The 17,330-nt window shown below is 37.1% G+C and overlaps 3 protein-coding genes across 13 annotated transcripts; 1 reads left to right on the top strand and 2 right to left on the bottom strand.

The window, feature by feature from the left end:
• Positions 1-362: 362 nt before the first annotated feature.
• LOC122303459 (protein MKS1-like) lies at positions 363-1,576 on the top strand. Its single transcript, XM_043115250.1, has one exon. It carries the CDS (start codon positions 508-510, stop codon positions 1,159-1,161), a length of 654 nt encoding a protein of 217 aa, XP_042971184.1. The 5' UTR covers positions 363-507; the 3' UTR covers positions 1,162-1,576.
• Positions 1,577-4,411: 2,835 nt separating this feature from the next.
• Positions 4,412-8,892, bottom strand: LOC122303458 (uridylate kinase). The gene is made up of 7 exons (XM_043115249.1): positions 8,539-8,892; positions 7,711-7,858; positions 7,528-7,581; positions 6,423-6,514; positions 5,567-5,793; positions 4,822-4,998; positions 4,412-4,676 (listed from the first exon to the last, which is right to left on the bottom strand). Exons 1-7 carry the CDS (start codon positions 8,757-8,759, stop codon positions 4,567-4,569), a joined length of 1,029 nt encoding a protein of 342 aa, XP_042971183.1. The 5' UTR covers positions 8,760-8,892; the 3' UTR covers positions 4,412-4,566.
• Positions 8,893-9,748: 856 nt separating this feature from the next.
• LOC122303456 (WD repeat-containing protein 44-like) lies at positions 9,749-16,524 on the bottom strand. Of its 11 annotated transcripts, none has more exons than XM_043115248.1 (9): positions 16,375-16,524; positions 14,913-14,986; positions 13,200-14,770; positions 13,022-13,112; positions 12,187-12,344; positions 12,032-12,083; positions 11,859-11,938; positions 11,684-11,777; positions 9,749-10,692 (listed from the first exon to the last, which is right to left on the bottom strand). In XM_043115248.1, exons 3-9 carry the CDS (start codon positions 14,211-14,213, stop codon positions 10,178-10,180), a joined length of 2,004 nt encoding a protein of 667 aa, XP_042971182.1. In that variant the 5' UTR covers positions 14,214-14,770; positions 14,913-14,986; positions 16,375-16,524; the 3' UTR covers positions 9,749-10,177. The 11 variants fall into 11 exon arrangements, with proteins under 11 accessions (XP_042971182.1, XP_042971178.1, XP_042971172.1 ...); XM_043115244.1 differs by lacking the exon at positions 16,375-16,524 and adding an exon at positions 15,520-16,262 and having other exon boundaries at positions 13,200-14,265; positions 14,606-14,986; XM_043115238.1 differs by lacking the exon at positions 16,375-16,524 and adding an exon at positions 15,520-16,261 and having other exon boundaries at positions 13,200-14,389; positions 14,606-14,986.
• Positions 16,525-17,330: the final 806 nt, after the last annotated feature.

Genomic DNA, 17,330 nt, shown 5'->3' with positions numbered 1-17,330 from the left:
TCGTGTTAGTTATTAATAGATTAAAAATCATAAAATTTAAATTAAAAAAAATTGATAAAAGAAATCTTATAAATTATTTATAAGTAAAATTATACATTTTGTAATTTCCATGATGTCAGTTTATAATTAGATGTTTTATATTATATAATAAAAATTATTTTTATAACATATCTTTAATATGGTCAGTCCTTGTTAAGTTCCTTGCCTGCTTCATTGATCCACATCACAATAATTTTCCAAACACGTTTTTTCTTTTATATTTGTATTTTTGTTTTTCTGAGGTCAACGGAAGTTGCTGAGAGTCCACAAACAATCATTTGTCCTATTCCGGATTGTCCAATATTGAATTTTATTTTCATATTCAATAAGCAGCGTCAAGTTGCAAGTTTTGCTCCTTTCCTCTTCCTTTCGTCTCCATCTGCAAGACCGAAGAAACCTCTCTCACCTTCATACCCCTTTTTTGATCTTTCCATCTTCACGATCCGCTCAAATCAGCCGGCGAAGAAGATGAACCAGCCGGACCCAAGACAGCCGCCGCAGACGCCCAAGAAAGAGCTCCAGCTCCAAGGCCCCCGACCTCCTCCTCTCAAAGTCAGCAAAGACTCCCACAAGATCAAGAAGCCTCCCCCACACCCGCCGCCCAGAGCTCCGCCCCATGCCCAACAACAACAGCAACTACCGCAGCAGCCTGTGATTATCTACGCCGTCTCTCCCAAGGTCATCCACGCCACCGTCTCAGACTTCATGTCCATCGTCCAGCGCCTCACCGGCCCGTCTTCTTCATCTATATCTCCGTCCGGCGCCGGAGACCTCTCTCCCGCTGCGAGGATCGCCTCCATCGAGAAAACCAGCCCGTCGGATAGAGAGAGAGACAGGGCCGGCAACGCTGCCGCGGTTATGGGTATGGTGGAAGGAGAGGGAGTAGTAGAACTGGGTCAGGCTCATCCGGGGATATTATCTCCTGCGCCGGCTACTTTGGCTCCAATTCCCGATGGTTTTTTCTCTCCAGGAAATGAACCGCACAGCTTTCCTCCGTTCCACGATCTGAGTCCGTTTTGGCATAATGGGTTCACGGCGAGTCCTTCGGGGTTGTTTTCAGCTCCTTTGATTTCTCCATCTCCTTCTTCGATGGACTTATTCAACAATTTTTTGGACTTTTAAGGCTTAAGCTCTGTGCCGCCGTGCTTTGGAAGGAAGAAAAACCACGAAAACGCCTGCAAATTTCCACATTCCAAAGTGGTAAACTATTTTGCATTGACTGACTTTTGGTGGAATCAAAATTTTCCAACATAACTATTTGTTTTTTTTTTCTCCTCATTAATATAATCAGAAAAATGTTTATACCACTAGGCTTGTATTCTAATTGGGTATGAATCCAATTATGTAATTTTTGGGGACGGTCTGTTCTCTCTCCTTTTTTTGGGTAGTTTTGTTGTTCTTGGGTTAATAATTAAATGAGATTGTTGAGGCTGTATTTAATAATTAATAGGTCATGCACTTGAATTTCTTGTAATCTGTAGCACTCATTTTTCTGGTGCCGACCGAAAAGTTTGCACTTTTTTCACTCTTTTATTTCTATAATGTTTGTGATATGCCAAATAGGGTACATAACATTTTGGATTACAATCTTAGAGCCTCTGCTGAACCACGAGAAATGTAGGCAAGAGTGTTCTGCATTATTTAGCATTTCGGATCTGAATTGTGAGAGGATGATACAAAAATGTTTTATAGTCTTTCTTTTGTTATTGTTTGTTATATCCGATCGATTAGTGTCGTTCCTTATTAAAGCAATCATTAACTTGGGTTTCTCTTTTAGTACGAGAATTCCAGATAGAAATGACAAGCATTTTTTATTTGTCAAACAACACGATAAGTCTCTGAAGTTTGTTGAGAGAAAAACAAGGCATCCCTTCTTCCAATTTAATTAAAAGAAAAGAAAGAGATTGGGGGGATGAAGGGAAATGTAAGAAGAGGACTCTGTTCCAAAATCCAGCTTATATTGAGTGGTGGATCCTTGATTTATATGCCAAATGCGGACTCTGTCCACTGTTCACTAGCAGGGCTACCATTTTGCTGGAATCTCGCAGGGTGACCCAAACCATGTGTGCACAATTTAGAGGGACAGAGATTGGCCGGCTCTCATCTTCTCATTCAGGTGGGATTGAAGATGGATACAAAAAGAAAGAACCAAATTTTTGGTCAAAAGAAGGATCAAAGTAACTTAAAAATTAGGACGTTGCTATGGTGCCCCCAAATGTCCCTCCTGGGTTCGCCCCAGTGATATGGCCTTGCCACATCAGTCATTATTTTAAAAAAATAAATAAATAAAGGTGAAAAGTGAAAACACGTCCCGAACCAAACCATTGATTCCATCCCCATTTGAAATGCATTTCTGAAATCCTAAAACTGAAAACATCATCCTGCGCCTTCGACCTTCATTTCCGGCAGAAACCAAGCACCATTTCTGTACGGTACGAGCTCCATTTTTGGCATAAACAAAGCTACCTCTCGCCTCCCTCGTCCAGTGGATATCAAATGGGCTGAGAATGATAGAGCCTCCGAGGCACCAAAATCATCGGTTCGGGACTGGATAGATTGCAAAAAGAGGTTTTAGGGTTTCAAATGGGGTTGAATTGGGGGATTTGAGGATTTTTTTTTTTTTTTTTTTCTAAGCAATCATTCATATATATTATAAAGAAGCTAATGGTACAAGAGTATGTTTTAATTGAACGAATTAAGAGGAGGGTCCTTTCTATTATAAAAATTTAAAACACTAGGAGAGATCCAGTTGAAAGGAATGTTTCCAAATAAGAGTTTGAAAGATGTCCATTTTGCTAAATTATGCGCATACTGATTCTGAGATCGAGATCGATGTATCGTTTGTGCTTTCCAGCCGTCAAAACATTAGAGCTGGTGTTTGATGTATCTTATGATGGATTACATAGTCCAATTTGCTATTGTTTTAGAGTTGGAAATTACTTTTATGACAAATTTGGAGTCTCCTATGAGGATCCTTCTTAGAATTCTGCTTGTTGTTTCCTGGATAATCATGAGTGCGGCTGAGGCTTCACCTACGTTTGGATTGGTGCTGTTGATGTAGTCAGTTTTGAGCAAAGATGAGAATTCTTTTATCTGATCTGCAAATTGAAGCTATAGTGCTTTCATTGGTTCTAACTGCTACATCAAAAGAGAGTGGAAATACCCCTTGAAGAGGGGGTTGTCATCTGAACTCTTGTTGGGAGTTTTTGATAGACCATGCTTTGCTATGTTCGTGGAAGACTCACTAATTCGGTTTAGGTCAAACTAATTTTAAAATATAAAAATGGGTACTGAACCAGTTTTAGTTCTTAAGAACCGGACCGAACCCACTAATTTGATCAGTTAAACCATTTTTCAATTCTTTTTTTACAACCGTATTTGTAGGACAACCTACGATTTTTCTAAAAATTATCCCCCCAAAATACAACACATAGACAAGCCATAGAGCATCAAACTTTTCACCTTTTTTGTGTCTTTATTCTTTTTTGTTTTTCGAAAAAGACAAAAAGAGAATAATCGTTAATGTTTCTTTCATTGGTTAGTCAGGCAACAAAAATGCCGTCAAACTTTTGAGGATTGATGTTTATGATTACTGTTCAAAACCAACCGAATTTGATTATAGATTTCCACCATCATGCTGGCTCTCCAATTCATTTTATATAACAAAGTTTTGAATGAATGCCAAGGGAAGATTTTGACTTTGACCACCCAAGCTGTTTTTTAACATTAAAAAGTCATATTCAAACAATATATAATCTCCCAAATAATGGGCACATATGAAAAGTAGGTATCGTGAATTATTTAGATAGTGAGATGAGATAATTTTATATAAAAATTAAATAAAATATTGTTAGAATGTTATTTTTTAATATTATTATTGTTTTAAAATTTAAAAAAATTGAATTAAAATTTAGAAAAAATGAGTTATTTATTATATTTTATATAGAAATTTAAAAAATTTGTAATAATGAGATAAAATAATTTCACAATCCAAACGACTCTATTCCATCCACGGATGTGTTTCTCACACGCACTACACAACACACATGTATGCGCACCCAATTTGGAAATCTATTGGGTTACCTTTAAACCTAGGATCTCCGAAAGGAAATATTGAGATGGCAATAAGAAGCAAGATGCGCGTCTACATGTAGGCCGCTGTTGACTGAAAGGAGCAAGCCATTAACTTTGAGATGAACAGATCAAAGTGTATAATCGCTACAAAATCTTGAGATGTTCAAATTCAACGGACGCTTCAAGAGAAGTCCAACATTTTACATATATAATATATATAAATATATATATATATATATATATATATATATATATATATATATATATTTATATAAGTATCTCTATCGGTTCAAGTAGATGCTAAAAAAATTGCAGTTCATACTTCATCTTCAGCCTTCATACGCAAACTCCCAATTAGCTTTTGGAGGGGTAACTTAAAACTAAGGTTAAGTGATAAGTTATTCTCAACTTCACAACCCAACTTAAAACTTTAGAACTAAGACGATTGAGACATCATGTCCTTGCCACCATTGAGTTCCATGTCCCTCCAATCAATGTGCCAACCTTCTCTCCCTTAATGGCTCTTGAGATGTTACCCGTTTTGCTTAGATTGAAGACAACAACTGCAATGGAAAGAAACTCATCTTAAGTGGGGGCACTTCTGTTTAGTTTAGACAAAGGAACTTATAAATGCAATTAAGTTCACTTGTCAATTTTTTAGGAACGATTTGTTTTTATTCGTGTGGAGAAGTGATTATCTAAACATACCTGGAATGTTATTTTCCTCGCACAAAGTAATGGCTGTCATGTCCATCACAGAGAGGTGTTTGGAAGTCACCTCATTGTAAGCTAGAGTATCAAGAAGACGAGCATTTGGGTTACGCCTTGGGTCATCATCATAGACCCCATCAACATTTGTAGCTTTCAGCACAACCTCTGCACTAACTGGATCCACAATTGAATGAGAACAATTAACTCCAAACAGAGGGGTTACTTTTTTTCTTGAAGACTTAATCCATTTCTGGTAATGAAATATTATCACATGGATCAAAATGCATACGGTATTAACAATAAAAGGCCGGTTTGAATACTTTGAATATCTTAGTATATTTGTGAATAATATTGAAATAGTTTGAATTAAGATGTTTTATTGGGGTTTGAGAAATGAGAGAGAAAAAGTTGAATAAAAATATTATAAAGTTAAAAAATTGTGTGAATATTATTTTTTAATTTTATTTTGTTTTAAAATTTGAAATGTAGTATTGTTTTTTGTGTTTTTTTTTGGAGTGTGGGAAAGTTGTAATGATTAGTTAATATCATTAGATGAAAACGTTGAAGATTTGAAATTGAAAAGTGTTGTGTTTGAATGATGTTTTGGGAATGAAACATCTGAAAATACTTGAGAACAGTTGTGTTGCCAAATGGACCCTAAAGCTTCAGTAACTCCAAATCCAAATAACGTTTACCAATGTGGTGCTAGATTTGCATTTTGATACTAAAAAATATGACTTACTTTCTGCACAACGCAGGGCTGCAGCAGTGTCTGTAGTGAAGAATGGATTTCCAGTTCCAGCTGCAAAAATCACAACCCTTCCTTTTTCCAAATGCCTCACAGCCCTTCGACGTATATATGGCTCTGCAACTTCAGACATGCGAAAAGCAGTCTGCACCCGAGTAGGGATGCCAATACTCTCCATTGTTGCTTGAAGAAATATTGCATTCATAACAGTTGCTAACATCCTATAAAAGATAACAGACAATGCAAGAATGCATGAAAAATATAATATACTTCCTTATATACATGGGCTTTGCCTATTTCATTTGTATTAATAAAGTTTTCATTCTTATAAAAAAATAAACTATTTGAGTGTCTAGTGACAAGATACCCCGATTTCTAGAAAGGTATCACTTAGCTACATAGTAAGTTTCTTTTTGATGGCCAATCATAAAACTCTCTCTCTCTCTCTCTCTCTCTCTCTCTCTCTCTCTCTCTCTCTCTCTCTCTATATATATATATATATATATACATATATATATGTCTCTCTCCCTCTCTTTCTCTCTACCTCACTCACGTAATAGGTAATAAATACATACTTCAATACCCTGATAAACAGGAAAGAAATAAGATAATTGTATATGATATATAGATGAAACAGCACTGCTTCAAAACTTCAAGCAAGAGTATTCTGCATATATGAACTTTTTTCTATGTTCCAGAATCCTTTAGCACCACAAGAAAATAGAATCTCCTAATAAGCTACCCATAGTAATAATGGAGTTATAAAAAAAAATTGACCATGAAAATACAACTTCCGTTACAGTTAAAAGGATTAACATGAGCAATAAATTAATTTAGATAGAGAAATTACCCAATGTAATCAGCAGATGAACGGTCCAGGCCACTACTTCCTGCCCAGGAAGACCCACGGAAGATGTTCCCCCCTCCAACAACAATCGCAACCTAAACCATAGCCTAAGAAGACTAAGACATCATGCAGAAAAACAATTTTTACAGTTTTGAACTTATTCGTTTCACATGCTTTATCCTGTGAATATATATAATGGGTGTTCTCTGCAATTCAAAAACAAACAGTATAAACTACAAACATTTAAACTATTCCCAAGTCAGTCAGGAAATTCTTAGATTATTCCAGAAACCCAGTGAAAACAATGATCATTACTTCAAGCAGTTTTAAGTGTTTCATCCACTCAAATTGTAACAACCCAAGGAAAGCCACAGCTACATCTGGGATCGTACTCTAAAAAAGGACTAATTAACGCTAAAATTGGATCTCTTTGAAATTACTATAAAACCCAGTACCACACAGCAAGTAATCAATATGTGACTTGACACTCAATGCACCTTTCTCATCCTCATTTCCCTTCATCATACTTCTCCCATCTGATGGGGAACTTAGTGGGCTTTCACAATCACCCTCACTCAAATCACTGACGTCCTTCTTGTGTGGCCCATGATGCTCTGAGTCCACATGTTAATAACTTGGCTTTGATCACATTTGACTCAATAAGAGCCTTAAAAAACTAGTCAATCTTACAATTGGAGTTCTTAGAATCATTCTAAAGCTAGTTCCACCTAATAAGCAATCAATGTAAAAATTGACACTAAAAGTACTTTTATCACCGAATTGGAGTATGACACAAATTCCTTTTCCAGTTCTTTCCAAACTATACCAAGTCTCCAAATCTCACATTTCTTTTGCAGCAAGTAGAAAATCTTATCCCTCTAGACTTTATTCCTTATTACAACTACAAGCACATACAAAAATATATATAATTATGAGATAATGAAACCACAAGACTCAACTTGTAAAAAAATAAATGTAAACAACATAGAGGAAGAATGAAAGGAATATCTTATAGAGGTAATCTTATTTACTTCAATAGATATGCTCTTCAGGCACTTGAACACGAAAATTATGTAAAACACATATTTCCGAAGGCTGGTGTTTTTACCTCAATGCCAAGGCGAGTCACAGCTGCAACTTCCCTTGCAATGGACATTGTAATCTACATAATGAAAAAAAAAAGTGAATATACTTTACAAATCAGTAAGAGAAGATAAAACAACATACTAAAAGTAATATACTTTTTCTTTTCTTTTGAATTGAATAAATAATTTACTCTTTAGATTCCAACCTTTGGATCTATATTTTGCATGCCATCTCCTGCAAGTGCTTCTCCACTCACTTTGAGCAATACTCTTCGCCATTTATACGAGGGTTTGGAACTGCCAACATCATTCATTGTCACTCCAAAGGAAGCCATAGATGACACCTGAGGCTGCCTGTAAAACAATCGAGTAAACACAGAACACATGATGGCACTTACAAATGCTAAACGCCAAACTAAATTACAGGAGGAAGAAGAACACCAAAGTATTTTCACATTACAAAAATAGCAGGAAAAATGAATCTACTCTTAGGTTCATATACCTTACACAAGCACAAACATAAAATCAATGCCTTTTGTCCAAGAGAGGAAGCGATTCCTCTAATAGAAATCAACCTTCCAAGTGTACATTGACGATTGGACATTCAATCAGACTTAATGTCCATGTAATCCATGCAAAGAAATCCTCCCTCCATCCAAAACTAGATGAGATTTTCCTTATGAAATGCATTTCGATAAACAAGATTAACATAAAGTTCTTACGTTTAGAAAAAAATTCATCCTAAACATAGTGTTTTACCCGATGTTGGTCGAGAATACAAAGTGAAAGATGACTTAAAAATATTATGAAACACAATACACAATACACAAACTGACAAACATGAAACATCCTAAACATGGAACAAACCAAAAACAACATGAAAAAAAGAAAAGAAAAACCCATGTCTCATCATGGCACAAAGACACTTCCGCAAACACCCAAAGCTTACACTTGTTTCCAATTTAAGGACCACCGTACGAAATCCTCAATACCCATCAAACAAAGAAACATAGAGAATCAGTCACCATTCATACCTCATATTCATGGCGTCTGGTGTGGGCGATATTTCAGAAGAACACTGAATAACTAACCGCCCATTTGAGCTCCTATTACTCAACATCCAACCAGGGTAATGGAGCTTGAAAGGGGTCAGAGATGAGAAAGAAGACGACCATGATGACGGAGACGAAGATGAGGAAGAGGAACAAATGCTAACGGAAGAAAGAAGGGGAACGAAGGAGGCGGAGATTGCCATCAGACACTAAAGCCGTTCACCAAAAGGAAAAAAGAAGAAGAAGATGGTTTTAGGCTTGTAGTTCTGCCGCCAAGCGCTGCTTCAGTTCATGCTGAGCTATTTGATTTTTCCCCTTTATTTCTCCCAAAGATAATTGTTTTGTTTTTAATTTTTAATATTTGGGTTTTCTTTTTAAAGGTTAGTATTTTTCTCGGGAAAATGACATTATTCAGTAAAATGTCTCGCACAAATATAATCCTTGGTCATTTTCTAGGGAACGTGACGTCGTTATATCTTCCTTTTGGATTTTATGTGGTTTAGATCGCCTACAAAATATAAGCATTCTACTTGATATATTTAATTGATTTAAATCTTTATCTTTATTTCCTAGATTTAACGGTTGTGATTTCGTCAATCACCTACATATTTAAATGTTTTATTAAATACATAATGGGATCCTATTATTTATCTTAAAATCGAATTGTTATAAACAAATTTTTTTTTTATTAAACATTTTATTTCTTGTTGTTCTCGTATTCATATTTGTTCGAAAATAAAGAATAAAATACTAAAAATAGAAAAAACCGGAAATATAAAAAAACTTAAAAATAGAAAATAAAACTAAGCAATAAAAAAATATTGGACAGAATAAAATAATGAAAGGCTTGTCCAAAAACAATAACCAAATAAAAAATCTATTGTCATTTTACTTCAAAACTACCACATAAATTGTTCTTTAATTCGGGATGTTGTTTTTGAACACCCGGTACCGATAAAAAAAACATAAATTGTTCATTAATTTTCAAGTCAAATTTAGACAGAGCTGAAGAATTTGGCGGTTGAAAGGAGGAAAGATGTGAATTTGTTGTTGTTTTGATAAGAGGCAGGGGGTCATAGTTCGGTTGCCAGAGTATTCTGAAACTGAAACATCTCATTTTGTGAGCATCTGTTCAAGCACTTGCAGAAACAGCAGTTTCTAAAAGACATTTTTCACTTCATACAACAACAGAAGAAGGAAAAGACCAAAAATTCAATTAATATTTCTTTTATGTGTCCATGTATAAATTAACTATCATTCGTCCCATAAATAAAAAGTTTGAAATAAAATGAAAAATTGCATGGCCTTAGCTTCTTCGCCGAACTATCTAAGCTAGTTGACATGAACAGAAGTGAAATTCTAAACTTACGAATCGTGTCAAATGATTGTCATTGGGGAAGGGAAATATTGGCTAGATATCAACAACTCCAACTTGTCAAGGGCATTTGATTTAAATGATTCGCACGTCCGGTGTCACAAGGGAGAGATCCAGGCTTTGAATCCATCCTCCTTTCCCGGGGTCTAGGAAAAAGAAAAAACTTGAACTTGGGCACACACTGACTGACATACATGTACATCTTGATATGCATCGCCTTGAGGAGCTTCATTGTTTCTAATACTGCTAGAACCTGATGGGCAATCCATAGTTGTGGAAGGTTTTGATTGTTCCATCGCATCCAGCCGTAACAATCACAACTCCCCACATGTCTGATATAGTCCTGTGTTTGTGGGCATTACTGTGGTGCTGATCATGAGATTCATCTTCTGAAACTGGTACATCGCACAGGGGGAGTTTCTCTTCCGGCCAAGTTGCAGAACCCCAGCACGAGCCATCCATGGAGAACCAATTACCAAGGGAAGAATGTTCGGAATCAAGATCCAGTGTTTGTGAGCTTTCAGTAGCACCACTTCCGGAGCCTCTCCATCCTGCTCTGCTCCTCGACCAAGGTATTGCAACTGTCACACCTTCAGAGAAGAAATGCTCACAGGATCGCACAGATTTTGTTTGTTTTGACTCAGGGATGCACGCCCCGTTATAGTTCCAGAGATAAACACGAGAGTCCTCTCCAATTGAGACTATATGTTTCCCACTTGAAGTAAACGAAGCTGACATCTGACTTCCTGACTTTGGAAGACCTGCTCAAATCAGTAGTAACTATTTTAGGACAGTCCATGGCAACCAAATAAAACAAGTTTAGACAGACTCTGAGGGTGAAAAGCTAAAAAGCAACAGAACAGGCAATTAAATCACATCTGCAGTAACACTTCATAACCATCTGATTAACAAGACCCCTTGACCTAGTACCAACCACAACCTACTAGAAGCCAGATAGCCGTCCGGTACAATGGAAATTCATTACCTTTTTTTGATAAGTGCAATGGAAATTCATTACCATAACTATTATATCTAGGAGAAGAAAAGTGACCAATAAGTAGTACCAGATCCTCTTAGGGTGTCCATCTAGTGGAAGAGTTCCAACTTGTAAAGTATCTAAACCCAACAAATCACAACAGCACTTGGAGCAGACTACTTAGCATTACTTATAACACTATCAATATGAGAAAAATAATTATAGGAGTGAACAGTGAAATACTATTTAAAAATCTCATGTGTTGATTAAAATAGAATAAATTACAGCGGATAGCAACTGAAAGGGGAGTGTAAATTACAAGATCAAAGGACCGTAGGCTAAATTGGCCTATTCTTCTTAATATAATCTTTTACTTAAAAAAAAAGAACCGTAGGTTAAATTGAAGCATTTTCACTCCAAGAGTGGCAGATTTAACCATTGGATGATTACAGAACATATGATCAGTCTGCCAATCCAGGGTTGACACTATATTAAAGTACATATAAATTGTTAAAAACACATTTTTACACATCAGTCTCAGCTCAGTGATTTTCACAACTCCATCTCAGTATTGTCCTCTTAGAATGTTAACGCTGCAAGTACATCAAGACTCAAATGGAATGACGAATGGTGAAAGATTTTCACACCAACAGTCTGAACTCAATGATGTAAATTCTCCACCTCTGTATTGGTGGACATATCAACGGAGAATAAAATGGAAAGATGAACAATTAAAAAAGATTTTCACACCAATGGTCTCAGAAAAAACTATCTACCTCTATATTTGCGGATGATATCAATGCCATCAAATATATGAAGTTTCGAGTCTTCTGCTGATATCATAACTCTTTGAGATATTTCCTGGGAGAACTGCAAGGAGGAAATTTACACATGGTAAACAAAATATGTCATAAGGAGTCTATTTTCTATTATAGCAAGAGCGAAGCATACCTCAATGCCAGTGATCTTATTAGCAGACGTTTTCTTTTTGCCCTGAAGACATATCTGTGCATTGAGTTTTAGATGTTTACCTATACCATATTAAGACCAATTTAGGCACTCCAAGGGGAGGGGAAAAAAGGATTCAACATAAACTAATGCCACTACCCAGCATAAAGATGTACCTGATGCATCATAGAAACGACAAGTGCCTGTAATAGAACCAACTATGAAGCCCTGATTGCATAGAAATATAAAATATGATTATTGTCATGAGCTTCAAAAAGCATAATCTTAGCAGCAAATTATAAACATTAAAATCAAGATATTCAGATCATACATTCCCATCTGGGTTGAAGCATATAGCAGTTATTACATCTCGCACATCAGCCCAATCGACAACTCGCTTCTCAGACACTCCCCAAATTCGAACTTTTCCATCTATGGAGCCACTGATAAAGTAATTGTCATCAACAGGATTGAACTGCACGCATGTCACTGGTTACAATGAGGAGAGAGAGAACCGTGTTAATATTTCTGGAAACAGTAAAGCAAAGAAAACAACGAACTAAGAAATACATGATTGTATTCTACATCATGGCCAGAATATGCGTTTGATTTTTTATTATATTATATATACTTGCAAATCTGCATGGTGCATCTGAATAGCTAAATTTATTAAATGAAAACTACTAAATGTAATTACATTAGCATTCCTCGAGCCAATATATGATGAATAAAACCTTTAAAAGAGTGTCAATGTTGGTACTTGATTTTCAAAATATGGTTAAGCACTTTAATCTTTTCTCTCCTCACTCTTATAGTTTTTCTAGTAAATGAATTTTGGTTTTATTCTAGTCACGTTTTTTAAGTTTTGAAATGGTTATTGAATTTTACGTGAGTTTAAAGAGCCTATAATTTATTACTCTTGATGGTCAGGGTCACTTTGACATACTGTATAAAATATTTTTGGTTCTGCGCTCCACTCAAGTAAAGTTTGTGAGATTCCACTCAAGTAAACTTAATTACATGTATTATTAACTTTTAATTTATTGACATTAATGGGGGTGTTAAATGGCTAAATAGAAGTAAAGCTCTCCACTTCGAAAATTATAGATTATATAGATGATATATTATTAAAAAGACAAAAAATTTCAATCGTCTCTCATATGTACCGTAGTCATTGTGACGGAAAACATTATAACATTGTGTGCAACCCAATGTCCACAGACGAACGGTTTTGTCCTTGGATGATGAAAGCAGAAACTGTAGCAAAACATTTAGATTAGCTACAAAAGTGTTACAGGCTTATATGCAAAGATAATCACGCGTAACAAGGGTCAAGAGACTCACATTTGAATGGGACCAAGACAGGTCCAAGATACCGCTTGAATGGCCATGAAATTCGTGCACCGGCGACTCTTCAATGTGAAAAATCTTATCAGGCATAACAATGGAGGCATGGTTCATACTTTTTCCCCCAAGAGTGGACTTGCCTCTGTTCATTTTAATGCCGAAACTGCCTCTAACCATGAAATAATTATCTGAGGCATCTACCGATGTAACACGCCAAATACGTACAACCCCATCTTCGCCACCACTTGCTAGATATTGGCCATCTGGACTAAACTTCATTGTCCAAATTAAGCCATTGTGTGCACGAATCTCTTGCCCATTGAATAAAGCAGTAAACTCCATGTACCTCTTGTTGTTCTGCCATACTTTCATTCTGTTTATCTTAGGCGTACTAGAATTTGGTTTTGATACTTCTGTAAATAATGTATCTCTACTTCCCTTCCTCTTGTTGATAAAGTGATTCAACCAATTTTTCAATCTCCTTTTACCCAAATCCAAGTTTTTATATTCTTTTAAGTGGGCATGCCCGTTACTGCCTACATATTCTTGAGCAGAAGTTGAATACTCAGTAGCCTTCCCATCGAGAACTACTTTCTGTTTCTGTCGGTCTTCTTCTTGTTTTCCTTCCAATTCATCAAACAGGGCTTTTGCTTGCGTGCCCCTCTCTCTTTTACAGCAAACCATATTTCCCTCTGCTAAATCAGTAGATGAAATGCAAGAGCTTGAGACAGCTCCACTGCATTGCTTGAGCCTCTCCAATCCCATCACCTCTGATAAGCCAGAATCTTCCATTCCAATCTCCGCACAAATCCTAGGGGAAGAGAACTCAGCTAAACCAATTCGACGCAAGAAATTCTCCCTCCTTTCCTTAATGCTTTGTGGTTCATTCATCCAAATACCATATTCTAAATGTATAGAACCTATCTCTTCATCTACAGCTGACTCTTCAGACGATAAATAATCCGCGGAGTCAAAGAAAACATCAATTTCTCCCTCATCAGAGCTCAGCATGTCTTGTTCTCGAGGCCAATAATCCACATAAAAAGCACAGTTCTCGCACTCCCTATAGGCAACCAAGCAGTGCTTAGAACCCTTCCATATAAAAAAAATGCCCGAATTCACGGCCCGATTTTTACTCGCAAACTATGCGAGAAAAGGCGCCCACAGTCTGCAATTCAGCCATATATCTGTAATTTTCAAGCATGGGCAAGTATGAAGAACCAACTACCAAACCCAAGAGACCACCAATGAGAACTGTTTTCACATGTTCTAATGCTCAGATATATGGATATGAGTACTCAGATACTCATAGAAAACAATATCAATACCCGAAAACGCGGAAATGCTAGAATATAATCAAATTAAGGGAACAGAGATCAAAGCTTCAAGGTAGAAGACTGTACCTCTGCTTCAGTACAAAGCAACATTGAAGTTCAACACCATGACCGACACTCCCTAAAATTGCGGCCAATGCAACACCTCGAGGTCAATTCCACACCTTTGAGGACATACAAAACAAACCCAAAACTCATCAAGTGCTCTGTACTCGGAGGTCGGCATAGAGGTACCTGAGAGAGATTGGCGGAGGAAGGAAAGGTTTGAGCAGAGAAGGGTATCCAATAGATTAAAGCAAAGTCTATGACAAGTGTCAATTAGAGGCCTAATAAATGGCCTCGAGATTTGGGTTGTGGGGGTGAGACGGGAAGGCACCACGAGCGACAATCACGAGCGGCGCTGCTTCTGCAATTACCCTACTGCTGTCAATCGGTTCCAAGCGCACCAATCTATGTAACATAAAGAAAACTCATTAATTTCAGATGCCCTCCCAATTGAAGAGGTTGATACCAACTTAAATTTCATATGCCCATAGCCAAAAAGTTAATAAAATTCCCAAAGAACTGTAAATCAGAAGTCCAAAGAAAACCAGAAGAAACTACTTCGTTAATCAAGATACACCTATGAATTTTAGAGACACGAGTGAGGAGATTTTGAATACATACCTAAAGCTAAGAAGAGCCAGATAAGGAATTATAATAAATAAAAGTTTTCAAGGCCCACTTGAGGAATTGTAAAAATAAAGGTGTGTTTCCAGGAATTCAAAAGTCACTAACCAAATTAAAAATAAGATTTTTTATTTTGTTTTATTGCTCATGCTGTAAATTTGCGTCTGAAAAAAGAAAAGTGGGAATTGAAGAAATGTAATAGTAATGATTATGCAAAAGGGTCCAGTTGGCTCTGCTGAGATTTTATGAAGTCTTTTGACAATTTCTAAAAGACGTCAATGGCAATCGACTCGTAGCAACAAGAGAAAACGAACCAGACAGGCTATCAGCAAACCATGCCCTTCGATACCACTTCCATACAAATAGACTAGCAGCAGCCAGAACTGCAGCTAAAGCAGCGAAGCAATTCAGACAGACAGAGAGCTCATGTTGCATACAGTGGTAGGGCAAAGTTGCAAACACCTGTGGGCTATAGGTCTTAATTGAGCGACCAATCGTTTCGGTAGGTGAACATATTAGCTCTCTGCGCCTCTCTCTCTCTCTCTCTCTCGGGGCAGGTGTCCGGGTTTCGGTTCCAATGTCAATATTTCTTGGGTTTTGTGTTGAACGTATGTTTTGTGGCGTTAAAGAAGAGACACTGCGGTGGAGCTATAGGACTGCTAAGCTTATCGATCTCTGGTTCTGGCTTTCTGGCTTATGGGCTTATTTTTGTTTTGCCTTTTTGTGATTCTAGAGAACAGTTTTCCGGGTTTCCGGGACTTTTGTTGGCAATGATCCGAAAACATCAATGAGAAAATTTCGTTCAAAGACTTCGGATTCTCGGATGTGGACTCTCACACAGAGAGATCGAGAGGCATGAATTAGAGACTCTGGCAACTTTCCAGAGCTTTCTTTTCCTCTCAGATTCTCTCGAATCCAATCCCCGTTTTTGCTGTTTTCATGAGTGAAGCATTTCACTGGAGAAGTAAAAAAGATGATCCTTACAAAAAGGAAAGCATTTTGAAAACCAGTTTGTTCTTTTTTGGGAAGTACTTATAAGAGATAAATATCTACCATATATAGGACTGTATGATTCAAGACCCAAGAGAAAGAAAAATCACGTGACCTAAATCATTCAAAGAGAAGAAAGAGAAACCTCTGGCAAAGTGAGTAGTCAGTGGTATCTTTACCATTGGCATTGACGTGAAATAAGAGCTCAGTACGCACGGCGAAATATCTGATCTCGATCGTACTCAAAATTACAGAGAGTCTGAGCGAGCTAGCTGCATGATCTCGCAGATCTCCTTTAGGATGGGCCCTTTACTGTTATGGTTTTCATGGAACCACTTAAGTCCCGAGAGAAAAGTAAAATGTACGTACGGACAGTTCAATGTTAACGTGTATAGTTGAAGAGTGTTGGAGGAAACGAGGGTGCTTGCACGTACGTACGTAGGGAGTGACTGTGTTTTCTTTACGTATACATGCAATAAGGGAGACCTAGAAGAGAGATAGAGAGAGAGAGATATGATAAGATGGATCGAAGTCTACCGTATCATTATCAATGATCAGTGGGCACATAAATTTTTCTTGGCATCTTTCGAAGCTTCCAAAAATCCTGGTGTCACCCCATACGGTCATGGGTTGTGACTTCCGTATCCAAATCGTCACCGTTGATTTCATACCATTTTGGTCGGGCACCATATAAAGCATGCTAAACAATGATCTTGTGTGGAAAGAAATATAGAAATAAAGAAGATCAGAGAGAGAGGCATGCATCAGATATAATGAATGCATGTTTGTCGATCAATTTCAGCCCTCGAATTATAGTACTTTGAACTAAAGAGAAAAGAATCCGTGACTTTTGATATCAAGGCTAAATTCCTTTAATGTTACGTGTTTGGACTCGAATCTAGTGGCCCCTCCTCGTATCCATCATGCATGTGAATGCAAGTTCATGAGAAAATTATAGCTAGCTAGGGTGAGGCGGCCAGCCGGCTTGAATAGTACCGATCATCACCATAAACCTCTCTTTCACTAATAGTCATGGGATCTAGCTACGCCTATTGCTATGTTTCATGTGCTGTTGGCAACATATGAAATGAAAATGGCACCATGGGAAGAATTACAGACTTATCTAAAAGTTCAA

This window comes from Carya illinoinensis, chromosome 3 (genome assembly GCF_018687715.1).
Source record: "Carya illinoinensis cultivar Pawnee chromosome 3, C.illinoinensisPawnee_v1, whole genome shotgun sequence".
Lineage (NCBI taxonomy): Eukaryota > Viridiplantae > Streptophyta > Magnoliopsida > Fagales > Juglandaceae > Carya > Carya illinoinensis.
This window is presented reverse-complemented; position numbering and strand designations above follow the sequence as displayed.

Excerpts from the sequence above, each read along its gene's own strand:
- LOC122303458 (XM_043115249.1), bottom strand. The coding sequence starts at position 8,759 with ATGGCAATCTCCGCCTCCTTCGTTCCCCTTCTTTCTTCCGTTAGCATT. Across the intron at positions 7,859-8,538 it reads CCAGACGCCATGAATATGAG|GCAGCCTCAGGTGTCATCTA; the intron begins GTATGAATGGTG and ends ATTGTTTTACAG. Across the intron at positions 7,582-7,710 it reads TGCAAAATATAGATCCAAAG|ATTACAATGTCCATTGCAAG; the intron begins GTTGGAATCTAA and ends TTCATTATGTAG.
- LOC122303456 (XM_043115240.1), bottom strand. The coding sequence starts at position 14,213 with ATGCTGAGCTCTGATGAGGGAGAAATTGATGTTTTCTTTGACTCCGCG. Across the intron at positions 13,113-13,199 it reads TGTCTTGGTCCCATTCAAAT|TTTCTGCTTTCATCATCCAA; the intron begins GTGAGTCTCTTG and ends GTTTTGCTACAG. Across the intron at positions 11,939-12,031 it reads TCGTTTCTATGATGCATCAG|GTAAACATCTAAAACTCAAT; the intron begins GTACATCTTTAT and ends AATATGGTATAG.
- LOC122303459 (XM_043115250.1), top strand. The coding sequence starts at position 508 with ATGAACCAGCCGGACCCAAGACAGCCGCCGCAGACGCCCAAGAAAGAG.